Source organism: Dasypus novemcinctus, chromosome X, assembly GCF_030445035.2.
Source record: "Dasypus novemcinctus isolate mDasNov1 chromosome X, mDasNov1.1.hap2, whole genome shotgun sequence".
NCBI lineage: Eukaryota > Metazoa > Chordata > Mammalia > Cingulata > Dasypodidae > Dasypus > Dasypus novemcinctus.
In genome coordinates, this window is record NC_080704.1 from 92,751,155 (window position 1) to 92,773,427 (window position 22,273).

The 22,273-nt window shown below is 39.3% G+C and overlaps 1 protein-coding gene across 1 annotated transcript; it reads left to right on the forward strand.

Moving 5' to 3' along the window:
* Positions 1–9,168: 9,168 nt before the first annotated feature.
* POU3F4 (POU class 3 homeobox 4) lies at positions 9,169–15,189 on the forward strand. The gene is made up of 2 exons (XM_058292280.1): positions 9,169–9,666; positions 11,159–15,189. The coding sequence occupies exon 2, from the start codon at positions 11,614–11,616 to the stop codon at positions 12,697–12,699; it is 1,086 nt and encodes a 361-aa protein (XP_058148263.1). The 5' UTR covers positions 9,169–9,666; positions 11,159–11,613; the 3' UTR covers positions 12,700–15,189.
* Positions 15,190–22,273: the final 7,084 nt, after the last annotated feature.

A 22,273-nucleotide genomic window follows, 5' to 3' on the forward strand; every position in this document is an offset into this window, starting at 1 on the left:
AACAAAACAAAACAAAACAAACAAGCAAACAAATGAAAAGACTGACTCAGGAGAGCTGAAGTGACTCAGTGGTTGAGTGTTGCCTTCACACATATGAAGTCCGGGGTTTATTCCCTGGTCCTGATACCTCAAAAAGAAATCGCTCCGGCTTATTTTCAGGATATCTATGCAGGCAATTTAAAGAAGCATTGTCATTATCTTGCAAGTGGATTATAGTTTACCTAGAAAGGATTTAAATGCCCAGGTGTTTTTTTCATTGTCTATGTTATTTTTAGTCTAGTTTAGTCCAGGTAAAGCAATACCCTGAAACACATGCTACTCGCACATGAAGAGTGTTCTCTCTTTTGGCACAATAGCACACAGTCATGAAATAGCTCATTTCCAACTGTGAGACAGATCTCTGCAAAAGAAATATGTATCTACATTGAAATCGACACCTTTATATGCAATATCATCTAACTAAGGTGACATGAACTTACACACAGCCAAATGAGTGGGTGATGATCATTCAGCTCAGGCACAACACATAGACCTCCATGCAGAGATTTGGTTTTGAAGTTCTATTTTATTTCCTCTTCATTTCTATTTAAAAGAACTTTTGTGAGAATAGACCTTAAAATTTGAAGGTGAGAAACTATAAATTTGCTTATGAGAGACTATTGTTCAAAACACAAAATTCCAAAAAAATACAGGGCTGCATCATTGCACAATTTAAATTTTCTTAAGCGTGTAACTAAAAGTCTTTTACCAGAGACCACACATTGAGAATTTTTATAATTTGCATGTAACCCAGCTTTTCCAGTTATGTTTTTCATTCTAAGAGCATATGTACATCAAACCAAGATTATGTAAAAAGAACAAGAAACAAATCAATTTCCATGTAGTTTCAATTCTAACTTACATTATCATAAGGCAGGAGGGCCAAAACACAGAAAGCAGAGACTACTTTCATGCTGCTTTTATCATATTGCTAGAGTCCTGGGTATTGGAAATGTAATATTTTCTCCAGGATTTGAACATAACTTTGTATGGTGAGTTCCCCTGCTATTAAGGAAAGAGAAAAAAGAGAACTGCTTCAAAATTCTAAGCAGCAAAGCACAGGGGATTTTGAAAAATCAACCACTTAGTTCAGCACTTAATATATTCATAGCCACAGTCCTTTTCCTCCAAAGACATTAACAACTACCCATGTTGTGGGTAACATTCGACTTTAAAACACAACAACAATAATTCTATAGTAGAATACCAGTAAGTCCACACTTGCTGAAGATAGGGAGAAGGAAAAAGAGGTGTGATATTGGGGCATTTTCGGGACTTGGAGTTGGACTGAATGATATTGCAGGGACAAATGCTGGACATTATATTTCCTGCCATAACCCACAGAATGGACTGGAAGAGAGTGTAAACTACAATGTAAACTATAATCCATGCTGTATAGCTTTGCTCCAAAATGTACTCATCAAATGCAATGAATGTACCACACTAATGAAAGAAGTTGTTGATGTGTGAGGAATGGGGGATGTGGGGAATGAGGTGTATGGGAACCTCATATTATTAAATGTAACATTTTATGTGATCTATGTATCTTAAAAAAAAGATAATAAAGTCTATTTCATCTAAAAAAAACCCCACAATAACAGAACAAAACGCATTTCCTACAATGGAGAAACAGTTATCTTTCAAAGTTGATAACCAATCTTTCTAATTATTGTTCCTCAATTCCAAACAAAACTATACTTGAGAATAATATCCAGTTTTCAATTCTGTGTTTTTATTTTTATTTTTGTTATAATAACAAGTTAGCATATATATATATATTATATATATATATTCAACACCCCTTTATTCATACAATCCAATTTTTAAGGGGAAAGATACCTGAAGACATGATCAACAGGTAAGTTCAGTATGAATAAATTTTCAGTTAGAGAAGCATAAACAACAGTGATATAAATTCTAAAATAATACAATGTTGTAGCCACAAACATTAAGTTCAGCATTCCACTTTATTTTAACTTGGATGTTTTACGTCTCCACTTCCCTAACTTCCCTCCTGGCTATCTCTTCCGCTAACAGTTACATTTCTTTGTATAGACTATACTGACAGTCATTTTCTTAAGCACATTTTTAAAAGTTTTATTGTAATCTAGTGGCATAATCTTGTATTAATGTCAAGAGATTAATATGTTTTAAATATTAAGATAAAAAAATAACTGCGTAGCATCCTATATTTAAGTCTTAGAAACTTTAGGCTATAATTATATGCTTTTCATATTAGTTTGGAGCAACTAAAGCATTCGGCTATATGTCAAATCTATTTTAAATGTTTTTCATGTTAATACATGCTTTTATCAATTCATTTTCAATAGATTTTTTATTTTTACAAATACATAGATCATATAAAATGTTACATTAAAAAATATAAGAGGATCCCATATACCCCAACTCCCCACCCCTAACAATTTATTTTTAATAATTTGTTCATTATGTAAAAATGCTTGTGTCTAGAAACTACTGCACATCTGCACAATATTCAGCCTCTTCCTCACTGTAATTTAAAATGTAGCTAGATTATCTAGTTTGATTTTCATCCTTTTTATCTGCAGCTACAGAGAGAATAAAATGGATTTCTCAGCTCTTTATTAATAAAAGCAACAGAAAAATAAATATTAACAAAAATAGTTCTCTGCCTCCAGTATAAGTGATGGATGTTGCATGAGCTATGCACTGCACAGCTCAGGAAGATTTCTATACCCTGCAGTAGGAAAAGTAAAGCATTGAAAAAGGATTTTAATGAAATCATAACATAAATTATATTAAACTTCACTGATTTTCTAGGTGAAGGCTGTGAAGTGAATGTGAGGAAACATTAAAAGGGAATTGAATTTGCATTCCTTATGCTACAGGCACATGTTTACATGACCTTTAAAGCAGAATTAAAGCTGTATCATCAGCAGCTGCAGGCAATTCACATTACTAAGGCAATCAAATCAGAATGCTAAACTAACTATAAAACATAAATTAAACTGAAGAGAATCATCTTAATTCACTACATTTACTTGCAATCTACTAATACACTACTTGTCATTTCAAAGTAGTTTGCAGAACCATCAAATGAGAAATATTCCCACACATCTGAAAACAGTGACCAACTCTAAGAATGTAAGCCAGAAACACTATAAGATACCTTTCTTTAAAAAATCTCCAGTCATTCATCAGAGTTAGTTTATTTCATGAACATTATTTACTTTCAAAAGAAACCTCCAAAAGCCATCATCATCCCTTGAAGAAATAACACTCTCTGATATGCTATCAGTATTTGCAGAGTTTATAATGAAAGTTTAAAATCTAATAAAGGTTAACTGGGCTTCTTTTTATTCCAAAATTCATTGTATTATTCCCCAACATCCCAACATCTCCCACAACTTCCAATAACTGGTTTCTATTTACAGCATTTCCAAACATCACACTTTCAATATATAATATAATGAACCATTAAATAGAATTTTAAATCCAATGTGTGGGAAAAAACTTGCTTTAAAGACATGAAAAGAGAAAAGTAAATATATTCATAATGTAAGTTATTATCACATTAGAAGTGTTTTTATAGAGTTTGGTTTCTTTCCATTTCCAGCAGTAAAATCTCAGAAAAAAACATGTTCTCTCTCTCCAAGTGTTTCTATTTGTGTGTTGTAACTTCCACTTCTTTAGAAAACTTTGCAGTTTCCTTGCTAATATTGAAAACATACAGTATTTGTTTGAAAATATAGTTCTTCTACTCTGAAGGGTTAAAAAAAGGGGGAGGATTCAGATTCTTCTCTTCTTCACTAAAGTGGGTATTTGCATAGGGCAAATCTCAGTTCTTTACAAAGCTGTCAACTAGCTTTTAAAAGGAAACCAAACTTCTACAGCTCTGGAGTTCAGCTTCTGCAAAGCAGAAATCTATACTCACAGTTGAGATCATTGTTTAAGGCAATTTGCACTCAAATAGGTTTGTTCTTCCATATGCAAAGGTTCATCCGTGCAAACTCTAATACACACATTAAGCACAAAGGTATTTGTGATCCGCTTGTTTAAGAAAGGGTGGTTATCTAGTATTTACACCAAGTACCTGGGAAAATAATGTATTTAAAGATAAACACGGAGGCAGCAGTGACTGAATTATAGTTTAACTGCAAATAGGAATCCCAAAAGTCTCCAAAAGGAGTAGTAAAAAGAAATATGGGGAAAAGGAGAAAGTCTAATATTTACTATCATTTGTGTAAGTTAATAGAATATTTAGGATGTACAAGACAAATGTGTTTTCACTAAGTCTCTTTCCTCAGAGCTTAAGGTTTCTTTTACTGCTGCTATTGTTAAAAACAGGAAATTTGTTTTTTTATGGAGGATTAGGTAAATTTAAATTTTGCTGATCTAAGTTTACATCTTTAGTGTGATCTAAGTTTACATCTTTAGGCCTGGACAAAATATTTTAGGGTAATAACTACCACCTCACACCCACAAGCAAGGACAGTTACTAGTGGTGCTGCTCTCCTAAGTGCACTCCCAAGGAGGATGTGATTGAGGTAGCACTATGGTGACACACAGCATTTGTCAGTGAAGGAACTGGGTCTTGCTTCCTGAGAAAGCTTTATCTTGAGCATATTATCTTGGTGCAAGCATGGAGATTGAGAAGTTGGCTTAGCAAGGTTCAAGGTACCAAGAGGATTTGGGGAATTGGAGGGACCAGCTGAGTGATGCGTAAGGGCTGCTGGGGAAGGAGGCTACTTGGCCAGGACATCCAGGTGCAGAGAATCCCATCAGGCTAGTGACAAGCCACTAGGAGAGAGTTCCCTGAGCTCCTACTGCAACAATATTATGGGAGCTTCTAGATCCTCCTCCCCATCCCTCCCCCTTCAAACCCATGGTGCCTTTCCTCCATTTTCAGGATACTTTTCCAAATTGTGGAAGAGAGTCTTGAGAAGGGAGTGGGTACATAAGGCTTACAAAATAAGGCCCTCTCCACTCTCACCAGCTGCTCAGTTGTCAGGTTAGGATAGTTTTGGCCCAGAGAATTGCCATCCATGGAATTGTCCTGAGACACAGTCTCTAAGTTTAACACCTATAACCCCTAACCTGGCCTAGCCACTTCCATTCGGTTTGTGCCCAAGAGGGTAGGGTCAGATATGGCTTCTCCTCATCCAGGCATCCTAGCTAAACTCCCGAGGAGGTGAGGCCTCTAGTCACTCCCATTTTGGTTTCTTCCAGCTGCACAGCAATTTCAAGGGATTTAGGGTAACTCCTTGGTTCTCTCCAGGTCTGGCCCTTGGCAAGTTGGAATGAGTGGGCCTGGGATGGGGCAACCCTAGAATTGGGAGCAAGCTGGATGTGGAGCCATCTCCCAGGATGCCAGGCTTAGACCCACAAACTGCAAAGAGCCCAAAGGCCTGAGCTCTTCTGCTGTCCTCTTAATCACTTGCACCTTGAAAAGAGACTACAAAAAGTTCTTAGATATAAAATGTACACAAACACACACACATACACACACACCATGGCCCACATACCCTACCCAGTAAATGTTGAAAGCCTAAATGTCAGATTAAATAGATTTCTCAGAGCGGGGAAACAAAATAGATTAACCAAATCTAGAGTGGGAAAAAGTGCAAAAGACATCAGTCTGGAGATGGAGAGTTTAAGAATACTCAGATAATCAATACACCTCCTCCAACAAGAACTAATAACAAACAAAAAAGAGGAAGCATTAATATTCTTATAAAAAATGGGTTTGCAAAATGAATTTGGCAAAGTGGGACTTTCCCGAGTTTTTGTCGCATTATATCTATAAAAAAAAAAAAATAACCAATTTTTTCTCACAGCCACCTTTCCCTATCCTCAACCTCCAGCTATTTAAATTTCTGAATAATGACAGTAGATTGTTTTTTAAAACCTGGTCGCTGTGGTGAACTTAAATCCTTGTCCACTGCAGGTCTGAAATGGTAAACTGAACCCAGACACTCACCAAATTCCTTACTAAAAATATTTTACTAGAAGGAGCCCATACTTCCACCTGTAATCAAGCTTTCTGTCTTCCTATCAGGGAACTGGGAAATGGAATGCTGACCATTTCAGATAAATATTATTTATTATAGGGTGGGAAACGTCATGCCGGAAACACACAATCTCATTTGTGAATGCATTCCCAGCGTTCTTACAATTTTGCATGATAAAACCTAAATCTGTCCATGAAGAAGAAAGGGAATTGTAATTTTGGGCAAGTCTATTGATATATAAGTTAAAATGAAAAGTGCCTAATATTCAACCAGATGACTTGTAGATGCCTCAAATACCAACTGCAGAATTTAAAGTTAATGGATCATCTTCATAAGCCATTTTGTTTATGATGCAACTAAAACTATTTTCTCATATTTAAATATTTCCTCCATTACAGTCTTTAAGAAAAATTTCAAAATAAAAATTAAAACCACCATGGCACTTTAAATTTGGAAAAATCTTTTGTCCATAGAGAGAGAGAGAGAGAGAGAGTAGTAATTCCAAATGGGGGTCTGTATTTAGTAAAATCTTCAACCGAGTTCCTTGAAGATAGGCTTAGTCTGCAGTGCAAAATGACCAATTGACAAATGCCCACAATGATTTGTAGACACCTCAAATCCTGGAGCCAGAATAATCATGGCCCCGTTGGACAATGCACAATAGTTTTGTCTTTGTAGAGCTCTTTCCCTAGAACCCTGCAAGATCAGATATCACCCACTGACAGTGGCAAAGGCAAGGAAAGAATTGATCCCAGAAAAGAAACTGAGCCAGGACCAGTGCGATCTGGCCAATGCCCTCGCGGGGAGCGAGCTTCCTTTCCCTAGGTAATGAGGGTCCTTATTGTCCCTGCTGGTCCTCTAACCATCCTGTCAGCGGGCCCCAATCACACAAGGCCTCAGCATTTTCCCACTGTCGTTAGATTGTGTTAACAAATGCCTACCGTTCTTGCAAATGGGATTTATATTAAATGTTACATGGTTAATATTATATTTTTTAATTACTCTGTCTCCGCTGCAATATTCGCTGTTTACTATCTCTTCCCACTTCTCCTTCTCCCTTTTCTCTGAAGATCTTTTTCCTCACGTTAAAGGAACGCCAGCAGAGACCTAAAACTGAAATAAATTTAAGTGGGTATTTCAAAATGTCTGCTAATGCCGTTTAAATTATTTTTAAAAATTTCCTGCAGAATATTGGGAGTCCCTTACCTTCCCTTAAACAGTGTGAGAAGAAGAGGAAGAGGAGGTGGAGGAGGAGGAGGAGGAGGAGGAGGAGGAGGGAGATAAGAAGCTACAGTGGTTTGGCTACATTTGGTGCTCTGATGGACAGCTGTATTTCACACAGAAAATGTCTCGTGAATGCAATATACAGACACCAGGAAAAAGGCTCTCTGCTGCTTTGAGAAATTATTCATTTGTTTTCTTTCCCTTGTGAGTTTCCCGGTTTTCAAAAGAAAAGTTACTCTTGTCAATGCCGAGCCCACCCAACTTGTCCTGTTTCGAAAGTGCTCTTACGTTGAAGGTGAAGTTTCAATCCTGAGATCAAGCCTATGTGCCATGTCCTACCGTCTGCCTGCAACTTCATGCTACAACCAAAACTTGGCCTTTTGGAATTCTTTACCGACCCCTGACTCCCGCCAGCCCCAGTATGCCCTCCATCCCCTCCCCCAAATTATGCACATAATGAGAACTCCTGGTAATCTACATTCAAATATGAAATCTGCAAGAAGCATAATCCCTATAGCTGAGGCGCCTTCTGAACAAGACTAGGCATAGGCTGCCCAGCTGTTGCGATGCTCCAATGCTCCCACAGGAGCGCGACCTGAAATACACTAATCTGCTTAATTTCTCTCGTGAGTCTTTCCTTGCTTCTAAAGGTAACTGAGCCAGGGAGCGGAATGGGGAGGAAGACGGGTCCTCATTGAAGATCCTCAGGAGCTGCTATCTTTAAATCTTATAAGAGAGGAAAGCAACTGCGAACGAACTCCCACATTATAAATAAATAAACGAGTATTAGGTACATCAAGCCAGTTTGACAGGCCTTTAAAAATGAACTGAATTACTGTCTTAGAAACGAAGGAAGGGGGATAGGTACAGGGTGGGTTGGCAATTGGAGGGCTGAAGACAGACAAATGAGTAATTAAGTAAGAGCCCTGTGTTTTCCTGGCCGGGGAATAGAAATCTGTGCTGCCTTGCTCAGAATATGTGTGTAGACTGGCTACAATTACAGTTCGTCCACTTCAAATTTGGGCTCCTCATCAGGGCGACTTTTAGCACCTAAACCCAGTAAGTTCAACAAGGCAGCTATTTTGATATTATTCTATATCATAGCTCCAGAGGGAGTGGGGAACATGAGATCTGAGAAACCGGCATGAACTTTAAGATCAAGTTGAAGAGTGTCCCAAGGAGTGTATCTAGCCCAGATGCCCTAAAGTCCAGGTTTTCCAATAGTAACTTTGAGTTTAAGGCAAAATGCAGTCTGTGAAAAATAAGTTGCCATTTCTTTGCAACAGTAGCTTCGCATAATTTCTCCCATGTCCAGACGGGGTCGTCTATTGAATGTGGTTCTTTTATTTTGCATAGGGCAGGGGATTTGTGACCATGGTCCCCCTTTATTCTTCTCTCTATGGAAACCCAGATCATGGGGAGAAATATGCAAGTCAGAATAAAGAAAAGCCACAGAAAGAGCGCTTGAGAGCGGCATCTGTTACACTTGGGAAGTTAGACTGACAGGAAAGGGCGAAAGAAACCTCTCCAGTAGATTAGTTAGTACAGAAAAAAAAAAGTTTTGCCTGCATACAGTTATTTTCTTTCAAAAACAAAACACCTTATATGCAAGAGAAAATATTAATACAGCTTCTAGAGGATGTGACTGCACCTGGATTCAATAAAAAAGACTCTATATTCATGGAAACTATTTTTTAAAATAACAAAAATTAAAAAAATAAAGGAAAAGGAAGAAAGAACGGATAGGAAATAAAAAGATGATGATGATGGTTTCTGCTCCTAACAAATGCTATTTTGACATTAGAAGACTACTAAACAAGGGTGTGAAAAATCTGTTGCTGAGTGCAGATGCCCCTTTCTTGTTAGTCTCACCAGCCCCCCTCCCCAGCCTCAGGCGAATGGTCTGAACCACTTTGCCAGGCTGGCAAAGCCAGGTGCCTGGAAAAGAGGCCACCGGCAAGAGGAAGGCGTCTATAAGAACTCAGGCAAATCAAAATTGGAAAAGAACACCATTCTTCATGCAAAATCCCTTAGTAACTGATAATTGCCATAACGCTTTAAATGGCTGAACTAAGATTAGTAACTCTTTCATCCAAATGCCTTTCCGGGGGAATGGGGACTAGGATAAAATCTACTACAACAACAACTGGACAATGATCACAATCTTTTCGCACAAATGATCTCTTCAGCTCATTTCCCTCTGACTTCCTAACAGATCCAGCACAAACTGGCAAACGAATCCATGAACAGGCAACTTAAGGCAAAACCTGAAAACTTTCAATTTTGTTTCGTTTTAACAAGTTCTTGTTTCTTCGAAGAGCAAAAGTTCATGTACACAGTTGGCAGTAAAGAAATGCTGTTCCTTGGAAGAAGAGAGAGGCGGGAAGAAAATCAATGTCTAGGTTAAAAGAAGGTAAACCTTTATAATTGGACATATTGACAAATGAAACTACATTTTAAAAGAGGTAGAAAGGAGAGGGTTGAGATGGAAAATTATACTCTGACAATAATTACTAAGTGTTTATCTTATTTTTTTTTAAGAAAGAGAATGAAAGAAATAGATCTCAACAAGATGTCAGGTTTTCCTGCCTGAGAAATATTTACATTTACCAATATCAGTTCCTGTTTCTCTGTGCTCTCATAAGAAATTACTCATTTCTGAGGAAATGATAGTGTTTAAGCTATATAAAGGAATGATGGAATAAGCTCACCTTGTTTTTATTTTTTCTCATTTTCCTGCATTTTCTTCAGATCTGTCTTCTTAGAGAAACTAATGCCTTAATGACTTTCTGGTAGCTGCAAGCCTTCTTTTATTTCTGCTAAATATATGAAAATGTATGCAAATTTAAATCAAGCTTAACCTAGGAGCTCTGGCAATATATTTGATGGAATTTCAAACCAATAAGAGAAGACTGATTTGTCTTATGTAAGAGCAAATATAATTATGCAGCTAGGTTACCTCCAAAATTATGCAATGAAAGATCATTTTTTTTAACTTCAGAGATCACTTTGGGGTTGGGAATTGCTTTTGCCCAGCTAGAGTAAATTTAAAAATTGTTGCATTTCTCTCCACTCCAATTCCAAGCAACACTATGCAAGGGGCTGAGTAGCATACAGACTTGTCCCACACTAACATAAAAATTTAGGGGTAGTACAAGCTTTTCCCCTCTTCTTTTTCCCAACCTAAATATAAATATATTCCTATTGTACCAGACCAAAAATAAATTCAAGTTTGGAATCACTGTGCTGACTTTGAATAGCCAACCAACCTTCCTCTCAGTCAAATTCCTGGGCGCATTGAATGATTCCCACTCATATGGGAAATAGGAGTGAAAACAAATTTCCATGAGAACAACACCTGGCGAGGTGGTAAAGAACTTATTCCGGGTTATCTATTGGGAGTACGATGGCTGAGTGTTTGCGTTGAGTGTGAGGTGAGGGCTGCCTTTGTCAGCAAGCCATGCCTCTGACTGAGGTGGTGGACAGCTGATGCGAGCTGAAAAAAAGCAGTAATAAGGCAAAGCGTCCAATTGACCAAATCAAATATGTGGCAAACTTCAAAATAACTTAATTTTGCCAGTGTCACATTAGATTTTACTTCCTAGAAACTTTAGTTATTAATTAGAAGAAACTTGGCATCTCTTTCTTAAATGCTTTCAGATACGTGGCATTAAGTTTCTGAAAAAATGATAAAATAAATAAAATGAAATGAAATAGCTTTTATTAGCATCATGGACTTCAGCCATATTGAAAAAGTTCCTTTGCTCAAAGTTTGTAGCAAGGTTTTGTTTAGCAGTCCCCAGCACACTAAATCAGAAGTACATCTGAAAAAAATCTCTATCCACCAAGTTCAAGATAACAAACTGGTTTTATTTTGTATTAATATTTTTTCTTTCTCTATTTAGGTTAACCATTGGTGTTCTAAAATCCTGTTTGCCACCTCACCCCAGCCTCTCGCCACAGTCACACATTCCTTTCGTCAACCTCCACTCTTCCGCCCACCAAAAAAAAAACAGAAAAACCAAAACATATTCGCGTAGTCCAAGGGGAATGAAAGGGTTAACAAAATGAGCCTCCGCTACTCAGCACAAGGCAGCCAATGAAGCCAATAGAATGATTCACTTCCTGCTTGGGTCTCACTGAAACTCCTGAGCTTTGCCAGCCTAATTTGTAAAGTCAGTCTGGCCTCCCGTGTCGCCATTGGCCAAGCTCACGGCTGGCCAGGGTGAGACGTGCTGTAATTGGCTGCAGCAAGTGCCAGTAACCTGCGCTCGCTGCTTTGGCTCCCGGCACTGTAGATGTCAAAGGCTGAAGCTGCTCCCTTTGCCACATTATAACTAGTAGGGGATCCTCACCGACCATGGCCACAGCTGCCTCGAATCCCTACAGCATTCTCAGTTCCAGCTCCCTGGTCCATGCAGACTCTCCAGGCATGCAGCAGGGAAGTCCTTTCCGCAACCCACAGAAACTTCTCCAAAGTGATTACTTGCAGGGAGTTCCCAGCAATGGGCATCCCCTCGGTCATCACTGGGTGACCAGTCTGAGTGACGGGGGCCCGTGGTCCTCCACGCTGGCCACGAGCCCCCTAGACCAGCAGGACGTGAAACCTGGGCGCGAAGACCTGCAGCTGGGTGCTATCATCCACCACCGCTCGCCGCACGTTGCCCATCACTCGCCACACACTAACCATCCGAACGCATGGGGGACGAGCCCGGCCCCGAGCCCGTCCATCACATCGAACGGCCAACCCCTCAATGTGTACTCTCAGCCGGGCTTCACTGTGAGCGGTATGCTGGCTCACGGAGGGCTCACTCCGCCACCCGGTGCCGCCTCCGCACAGAGCCTGCATCCAGGGCTCAGGGAGACCTCGGACCACAGAGACCTGGGCTCGCACCACTGCCAGGATCACTCAGACGAGGAAGCGCCAACCTCGGATGAGTTGGAACAGTTCGCCAAACAGTTCAAACAAAGAAGAATCAAGTTGGGCTTCACGCAGGCTGACGTGGGTCTAGCTCTGGGCACACTGTATGGTAACGTGTTCTCTCAGACTACCATCTGCAGGTTCGAGGCCTTACAACTAAGCTTCAAAAACATGTGCAAGCTGAAGCCACTGCTGAACAAGTGGCTGGAGGAGGCTGATTCGTCCACAGGAAGCCCGACCAGCATTGACAAGATCGCCGCGCAGGGCCGCAAGCGCAAAAAGCGAACCTCCATTGAGGTGAGTGTCAAGGGCGTCCTGGAGACGCATTTCCTCAAGTGCCCCAAGCCTGCCGCTCAAGAGATCTCCTCGCTCGCAGACAGTCTCCAGTTGGAGAAAGAAGTAGTGCGTGTCTGGTTCTGTAATCGAAGACAAAAAGAGAAAAGAATGACTCCTCCAGGGGATCAGCAGCCGCACGAGGTTTATTCCCACACAGTGAAAACAGACACGTCCTGCCATGATCTCTGACTGGAGGAGACAAGGTGGTGGCCGGTCACACTGATTGTGGAGCGGATTTCTCTTTCTCTCTAACACTATCTTTCTTTCACTCTAGCGTTATTATTGCTATTTAGCTCTACAGCTCTTTTTTCTTTGTTTTCTTCCTCTCTTCTTTCCTTCCTTTCCCTCTCCCTCCCTCCCTCCCTCCCTCCCTCCCTCCCTTCCTTCCTTCCTTCCTTCCATCACACATACACACACACACAAACACATTCAGACTTCCCCACGCTGATATACAGTTGAATTAAGCAATCCAGGCTGGGACCTCTTACTGCCTGCCAGGGCAAGAGTTTCCTCCAATCTTTTCCTCAGATCAATGCATATTGTTTACTACGTTTAAGGTTTCTTTGGTGGCTCCTCTCTAGGAAGAGCATAGAGTGGGGTGAGGTGGGGGTTGGGGAGGAGAGTAGGGTGGGAAGACAGATGTGTGCCTCTGAATAACCTTTCAGCGCCTTGGTTATAGCAGCAGTATTTCAGGTGAAATCTGTTTTACAATAGACTAGTTTTACATTTATAAAAACCTCTATATAGTTTCTAAGTGTCTACAGTGTTTTACTACAGTCTGTACACAATATTTGTGAGAAAATTTGTATCGAATCGACCACTACACATTATTATTGCTACGATTATTATTCCTTTATTGAGCTGATGGGTTTTTAATTGCTTAGAAAGAGGGGGTTTGGGAGGGGAGATGCACACTCCCCAATCCCCATCCCAAATCTGTGTGGAGAGGAGAGGATACAATGCAGACAGTGGTTTTCGGTGATACTGATTATGTATTTTTTTTCCTTTGAACGGAATGCCTAGGATGGGTAGAACAGACAATACATTTGGACTTGCAAACTAGCTGGAAGTAGGAGGAAGGAGATCTTGCAGTTATATGCACTCTTATCCCTTGATTGGAAAGCTCCCACAGGCTTTCACAGTGCAGATCTGAATGCCCAGGAAGGATTCAGTGTGGGCTCCCAAAGAAAGAGATAGTCCTTAGCGGTGGCAAGAGTGCTGCACTTACCAGGGTACGAGATGCCTTCGCGAAGTTCTCCACAGGCCAAGCGTGACCCCACCATGGCCCTCCTTGACGAAGGACTTTGCCTTCACACGCAATTGCTTTCTCTGAGACCACGACCCAGAGACTGGCAACAGACTGGTCAGTCAGTGCCTCTCAGTTTGATTCACCACAGGCTTTTGGAGTAAGTAACCCGCGGGGCGGGTTGGGGAGGGGTTGGGGAACAGGCGCTCTCCGCTTTGTGCCGAACCACAATGAAATGATTGGCAAAGATCACAGGGATTTTAGTCCAACTCTGTGTCACCTCCTCCCGCGTGTATATACCACTGTCTGTGCGTGGGCTCCTGCCGAGTGGTCACCATGTCTCTGAGAAGCACAGCTGCTGGAAGCCTAAGGCGATTTACTGAGGAGCTAGCGAGCGTCTGGGAGGCTGGATTCCTACTTTTTAAAAAATTTCTGTGTGTGTGTCTCTGTGCGTGTGTGCGTGCGTGCACGTTTAAACGTGTGTATGTAGATAGCGGTGTGTATTGTATTACTGTCTTAAAAAAAACATAAAAAAAACTCTCTAGGCTGTGTAGAGATCCCAAAAATGTGCATTTGCAGTGGCTTTATTGCTAGCTCTCATTTCCACGGGTCAGATCCACATGCGCGCGCATCATTCGCAGCGAGCACCCAGCAATTAGCTTCAGTAGGCCAGACCTTGCTGGGAGTTCCTCATGTTTGGAGGGACCTCTCAGCAAGGCTTTCAAGTGCAGCTGTGGTAGACAAAGCTCCAAACTATGAAAGACCAGAAAACGACCACACCTTACCAAGGGAGGACTCCCTAAAATGGGCTGCCAAGCCTCTGGTCCACTACACTGTGTCTTACCCAGCTGTAGGTCCAACATTATGTGTTAATGCAAATCCTGAACCTTTTTTTTTTTTTTTCTGTCAAGCCTCTGTTCCTGTTGGTGTTTAGTTTTTCGTCGTTGTTTCGTTGTGTTTTTAAAATCCACATTGAGTTCATGTTTCACGGCCATTTGGAGTTTATTTCCATTTTTTTTCTTTGTAGTTAAATGCTTTGTTTCAAACCTGAATTAACCCAAATATTTCAGCCAACTTTATAATTGTACAGTTTTGTATATTAAACGTTGTTAAGGTTATTACTTTTAAAAAGATCATTTAGTTTATTAATTTAGTAGCTGATGTATAATGAACACTATTTTCCTTAAGAGTTGCTTTTTCAACTTTTTTATTCAAATTGCCTATTACAGTTGCCAATAATTATTTATTTTCAATAAATTCTGCTATGTGTTTAAAAGGAAACTCTTTCAAAGACGAATTGGTTGTCAAAAAGAAAACAATTCGTTGTAATGTTTGATGTGAACAATTTTAGTTGAGGAGCTAATACTGACGCAATATTTTTTTGTTGTAAAAGATGAAAAAAGATTAAATAAAACATTTTTCAAGAAAATAAACAACTTTGTTGTCTTCTCCTGGCCTTATTGTGTGATGTGTGAAGTGGACAGTTTAAACAGAAGCACATTCCTAGTGAGCTGCTGGTCTGCTTTGCTTCCAGTTAGAAATCACTAATCATTGTTTCAATTCTTGCTTCCCTCCTACTTTTTGCCTTTCAGCTCAGCCCTAAAATACATTTAAAGGTACACTGTGATTGATTGCATGCCTGTGCCCATGCTTACTTAGAGCACATCCCTGATGGAAGGCTCTTGAGGAGGGAGTGCATTTTAGGAGGTGTAATCTTGTTAATGTTCTCCAAAAAGGGTGTTCTCATCCACCCAGCCGATAGACCCTTCTCTGAAACCTGTCTTCCTGAAATTAGACCGAGACATTCTTTGAAGCTTTTGTCTCAGCTCTCTGCACCCACCCTGCTGCTTCTTTCCCATTTCTGTGTCCTTCTGGTAGTTAAGCCATCATTCTTATGATAAGGGATGAGAAGATGACTCAGGGCATGGAGTAAGAAAGGAGAGAGAAGTGTTCTACTTGTTAAGATTCCCCTGGGCCCAGAAATCCAGGTGAGCTGTTTGTTTTGCCCACTAGCACTGAATTCTGTCCATTCCTATCTATTTTTTTTTTTTTGGTGGAGGAATAGAAAAAAGATTACACTGAGGCATTTGGGGGGATTATTTTATTTATTGCACTCCACTTCCCACCCTTACATACCATTACACCTGTATTATGTTATTTCTCAAACCCTCCATAAAATAAGGAAGAGTTACCTGTAGTAATGGTTAAGGAGTAACATCAAATCAGAAGCAGTTAGGTTTCAAGATTTTGTATCTATATGCAAGCCTTATCGAAATTTTTTTCTAGGTGGGGGTAGATGCATAGGAACTATATAAAGAAATAGATGAGTCATCAAGACATTTAACTATAATTTTCCAACAGTAAACTCAATTCATAGTCTTAAATGGGTGTTTTTTTGTTAGACAAAAGCAAATTTATCTAATAATTTTAATAAGTAATGATTATCATATGTAATATCTTGCATTTTTCACATTTTTAAATCATTTAGAGCTGCACAGAGCACCACACATATGTGAATATTGTGTGTGAAATATGCTACGTGTTGTTGGTATATTCATGGCCAAATAACAATACTGATTTTAAAGTGATGTATCTACAAGCACAAACACATAGCCAGAAGCCTTTTGGTTCCTTTTCAATTCCTACCAAGTAACTCTCTGCTTCAATATCCTATAAAAATTTGACTTGAATAAAATGTTTTACTTTTCCTTACTAAAGTACACAGAAACCAACTAACAGTATGGAACTCTTAATAGAACCACCAGCAGATAATTTTGGAAATACATAATAAAGATAAAGATACAGATAGATGTTTATCATAATATCAATATTTTTATTGATATATATTATGGTTACAAATATATTTTATGCAAAATCTCAGAATTTTTTGCCTTTTCTGTCCCTTTTCTTTCTCCTAAAATATTATCAAGACCTAGCTGGCTTTTATGATGAACATCTTATTAACATCTCTCTATCATTAACATACATTTCAGTTTAAAAGTCCAGAGACATTGTTGCTTATGCCTGGGGTTTTCCTTGTTTTTAGGCTGCTGCTACTCCTCCTCCAAACCAAGGCTATTATAGGGGAAGCAGCTTTGGCCTCAGTTTCCCTCAGACCCTTTCAAGAGTGGTTCTCTCACCCATGAATAAGAATTGGACCATTTAAAGGGAATGTTAATCATAGAATTAAGGGACAGTTAATCATAGAATAAAGGCATAAAAGCTTCATCCATATCACTAGACCAATAAACAGTAAAAAACAATAAACAATAAAAAAGCATAGGTTGTGGATTGGGGGTAGGATGTGAAAAGGGTGAGTATATAGGTGCTACAAATACACAAACAAAGTCAAATATGTGAATAAGTATGCATATGTTTGTAAAGATATTGATTTATTGTCAAAATGCCTGCGGCTGTCTGCAATATAAAAAAGGAATAGACTGCCAAACCATAGCAGTTAGCTGTGCAACAATAAAATAAATATTATCCCTGGAAATTGATTTCTTATCTTTAAAAAGCAAAGGGTATGGGGAACTGCAGCAATTTGATATTATGTATGTATTCCAAAAAGAAATGTAGATAAAGTCTGTAAACTTTTCAGTTCCTCTGGTGTGATAACCCTTTGATTTTATTAGATTCAGCTGAGATGTCTGATTAAATTATGCTAAGATTAGGGCTCTGATCCAACCACTACATTAGAGTGTGACTCAGTATCAAGTCCCAGCCCCCTTGGGTTGATAAAAAAGACTCACATGGACGTAGACATACAGAAGCAGGTACAGAATAAGAGAGAATTCTCCGAAGACACAGCCCTGGGAAGAGAGTTGAACCTGATAGTCTACAGCTGACCTAGTGGAGAACACAGAGCAGCTGAACCTGGAAAGAAACAAGCCCTGGGGAGAATGACAAGCCTTAGACCAGCCTACAGCTGAGATTGGAAGAACATGGGACCACAGAGTCTTTTTTTTGTCTTTATTTATTTTTTAAATATTACATTAAAAAAATATTAGGTACCCATACACCCCCCAGCCCCCTCACCCCACTCCTCCCCCAATAACAACAATCTCCTCCATCATCATGAGACAATCATTGTATTTGGTGAATACATCTCTGAGCACCACTGCACCTCATGGTCAATGGTCCATATCATAGCCCACACTCTCCCACATTCTACCCAGTGGGCCATGGGAGGACATACAGTGTCCGGTAACTGTCCCTGCAGCATCACCTAGGACAACTCTAAGTCCCGAAAATGCCCCCACATCTCGGAAGGGTGAATCCTCAGAGATATCATCCCCCTTCTTGATCAATGAGTGGCAAAAGACTTTGGGTGAGAAAGTAACTCTTATGGTACCTTGAGTTGTACTCTTTAGGGACTAGTAAATGTAAGCTTCTAGCCCGAATAAATAACCTCTAGAAAAGCGAACAGAATTCTGGTACTATGCATCAGCAACTCCTTTGGATGACTAATTACAGAATTTGGTACCAGAGAGTGGGGTCATGCATTTTCAAATAGCAAAATGTTGAAATTATTTTTTATAAATGAGTAAGGGTTTTTTTGAGGTATTGTGAGATGCTTGATGGAAAAGGCCTATATTGCTTTGAAGAGACTGTTGATAGGAATATGGACACTAAAGAAACTTTTTATGAGGCTTTAGAAGTAAATGATGAAACTATTATTGGAACTGGAAGAAAGGTAATCTGTATTTTAAATTTGCAGAGAACTTAGCAAGATTAACTCCTGATGTTTTATGGAACACAGAATTTGAAAATGGTGAGCCTGAGCATTTACCTGAATAACTTTCCAAAGCAATCTGGAAATGTAATGTGGATTGGCTTCCCCTGCAGCTTATAGCAAAATGCTAGTTAAGAGAGTTAAGCTAAGACCTGAAATGTTGGGCACAAGGAAACCAGAAAATGATTCCAGAAATTCCAAGCCTCTGGAAATCCAGTCCACAGAAGATAGTGCCCCACTTTAGGAATTAACTAAACTTGGAACTTAAAAGTTAGGACTGAAAATATAGTTATCCAGGAAGGACTTGTGGAAAGTCATACTAACTGATGGTTTGGACTCCTGTTTCCTGCAAGCTAAATCAAAAATCCTTTTTAAGAGTTTTATGAACAAAAATGTTGTCATCCTGGACTAAAAAGGACATCAACAGGAGAGATGGAAGGCAAAATGACTTTAAGAGGAAAATCATGGAAGCTGAGACCTGCAATTAAGACATCTACCTGGGTCAAGAGAGGAACCCTACTCGTGTACAGAGAGGGTAGTTGAAGAGGATGGCTATTCCAGCCCAAAGTTCAGTGAGAGTTTTGCTGCCCCAGGCTACAGAGAGAAAGAGTGCATTCCCCCATGGTTGGGAGTGTAAGGTCCACAACCCATAGGTCTAAGAGGGGTGGGCCAGCTCCCCAGAGATCAGGTAATGCCAGGTTGCCAATTCACTGCTCTGAGGGTGTTGGGGTGGTAGGTCAAAGATTAGGGAAAATGTTGCCTACCCCTCCCTATACTAAGGAAGTTGAGACTCTACCCCAACGTTTGAGAAAATTGTGGCCATCAACTTAAGACACTTGAAGGGTGAGGTATGGAGCTCGTTTACCACCCAGATGCTTGTTGAGGGTGGAACCAAGAAAATGGCCTTTGGGTAAGCATGTGGAAAGGTTGGGTCCCCATGAGGCCCCAGGGAGAAGAAACCATCATCCTGAAAATGATTTTCAGACTTAAAATCTAATGAAGTATGCCCTGCAGGTTTTCAGAACTGTTCTGAACTGGTGGCTCACGTTTCCCTCCCAATTTCTCCTTATGGTAGTGCAAATGTTTATCCTTTGTCTGTCCCTTTGTTTATTGGAAACAGATAAATGTTTATGAAACCTTCAGAGGTCTACAGCAAGACAGGACTTTGCCCTAAGACAAACTGATAGTGATTTGATTTTGTATTTAAAGTTGTTAGAGATTTTATTTATTATCTTCTTTAAAGATACAAGCACACAAAGTGTTACATTAAAAAAGTACAAGAGGTTTCCTTATAACCCACTCCCCACACCCCCTGCTCCTCCCACATAGACAACTTCTTTCATTACTGTGGTACATTCATTGCATTTGAAGTATTGTTACTGATTTAAGAGATTTTTTTTTATATTGTAATGTCCTTTTGGAATTCAGAGGGTGGAGTGTAGCAGTTTGATATTATTTATGAATTCCAAAAAGAAATATAGATTATGTTTGTAAACTGGTTATTTCCCCTGGCATGATACCCCTTTTATTTTATTAGATTCAGCTGAGATGTCTGATTAAATTACGTTAAGATTAATAAAGCAAAAACAATATGATGTGATTTGATGCCACTCACATTCATCCAAATAAAAAGATTGAACATTCTCTATACATATTCCTAGATAGTTTTTGCTTGTTTGCTAACATTTATTTATTTTTAATGTGTTTTTTTAAAGAAATTTAGACTACGTAAACTTTATGTAAAAAAGTATAGAGCATTCCCATATGCGCCACTCCTAATATTACCACACACTCCCACATTAACGGTATCCTTCATCTGTGTGGTACATTTGTTACAATTGTTGAACAAATATTGAAGCATTGCCACTAATCATGGATCATACTTTACATTATAGTTTATACTTTATCTCATGCAATTTTGTACATTATGACAAAACATATAATGGCCTGTTTCTGTCATTGCAATATTATGCAAGACAATTCCAAAGTCCCCATATTACACCTATTTTTCCCTTTCCCTCCCCTCAGGAACTTTGGTGTCCACTGCCTCTACATCAATGATAAAAGTTCTTCCATTTCTAGAATTACAATAAGTTTATAGGAGAATAATAATGAGTCTGCTTTATTCCATTTTTCATTCCCAAATCTTGAGAATTTTGGGATGGTAATGACCACTCTACCTCTAACAGAGAGGGGGCTTATATCCCATGGAGCAGATGGATGGAGATCCCTTGCTTGCAGTTGCATACTCTCTCTGTTCCTTGGGATGGACGTTGTCCATCATCAACACCTTTTTTTGTTGTCCGGGTGAGCCAATGTACTGGAGAGTAGGTATTGCAACTCTGCTGAGATTCAGGGCCTAACTGTCACATGGATGGACCAAAGATTTAAGTCTCTTGGACATACACTCATAATTTATATTATTAACAATAGGTTTAAATAGAAAAGGAAGAAGAAGCATGTGTAGGGAAACCACAAATGAGTCTAACTCTTACACTGGGGAGCATAAGTTCCAAGGTAAGGCCCAATGGCAGGTCACCAAACTCCTGAGCAGTCTGCCCTACCTTAACTATCTGGATTTCTTTAGTGTCCTAGGAGCTCTGCTATGTAAGGCAATATTTACTGTGCATGTCAATGAGCTCCTGCTGAGACATGCATAAGCATAACCTCTGGAATGACTTCCCAACTCTCTGAATTCTCTGAGACATAAAATCTCATTTCCACCTTACAGTCAAGTTCTTTTTTTTTTTTTTCAGTCAAGTTCTTTTTGCAGGTAAATTGCTTGTTGGTTCTTGGTAGTAATCCCTTGGTGTCAAGGAGGTTTATACCCAAGAGTCATGTCCTACCCTAGTGGGGGAGGTTATGCATTTATATGCTGAGTTTGGCTTGGAGAGAAGCCACATTTGAGCAACAAGGATACCCACAGGAGGTAACACTTAGGCAACATATAATACTAGGCTAAGTTTCAATTTCTCAAGAAGAAGTTCATAAGCCCAATCACCAATATCAAAGATTTGGAACAATGGTCTGTCCTCTTTCTCCAACTGCTGCCCTGTATTTAGGGGATTCTTGCTGTCCCATTACAGAATGTAGCTTAATTCCCCAGGATGGGAATTTTATATACTTTCTGTTATTGTGTGGATCTGCACCCACTTTGGCAATGCCCCATGAAGTGTTTTTAAAATTTATTGAAATGTATCACCCACACACAAACATACATAAACAATAACTGTACACTAATAGTTGTGAAATTACAAAACAAACATGCATAACATCATACAGGATGCCCATAACTCACCCAACCACCAACTTACACTGTTGTTAAACCTCTCTAACAAGCGATTAAAGAGCATTGTCACTATATTACTAACCAAATTATTTCCCCCCAACCATCCCTATTATTATCTTTATGTTATTTATATATGAACATACATAAACAATTAAGTATATAGTAAAAGTTGTGAACTTACAAAGCAAACCTGCATAACATCACACTGGGGTCCCATACATCAACCCTTCACTGAAACCTTGCATTGGTGTGAGATATTTGTTACAAATTACAAAAGAATATTGTCGAAATCTTATTACTAATTATAGTCCTTATCTTATATTTGGTATGTTTTTCCCCAAACACAACTTATTATTGTTTTTTAAATATATATTTTATGACAGAAGGTGTAAACTTATAAAACAATCATGTACACATACAGAATTCCCAAGCAACACCCCTCTATCAACACACCACACTGTGGTGGAACATTTGTTACAGATAAGATAATGTC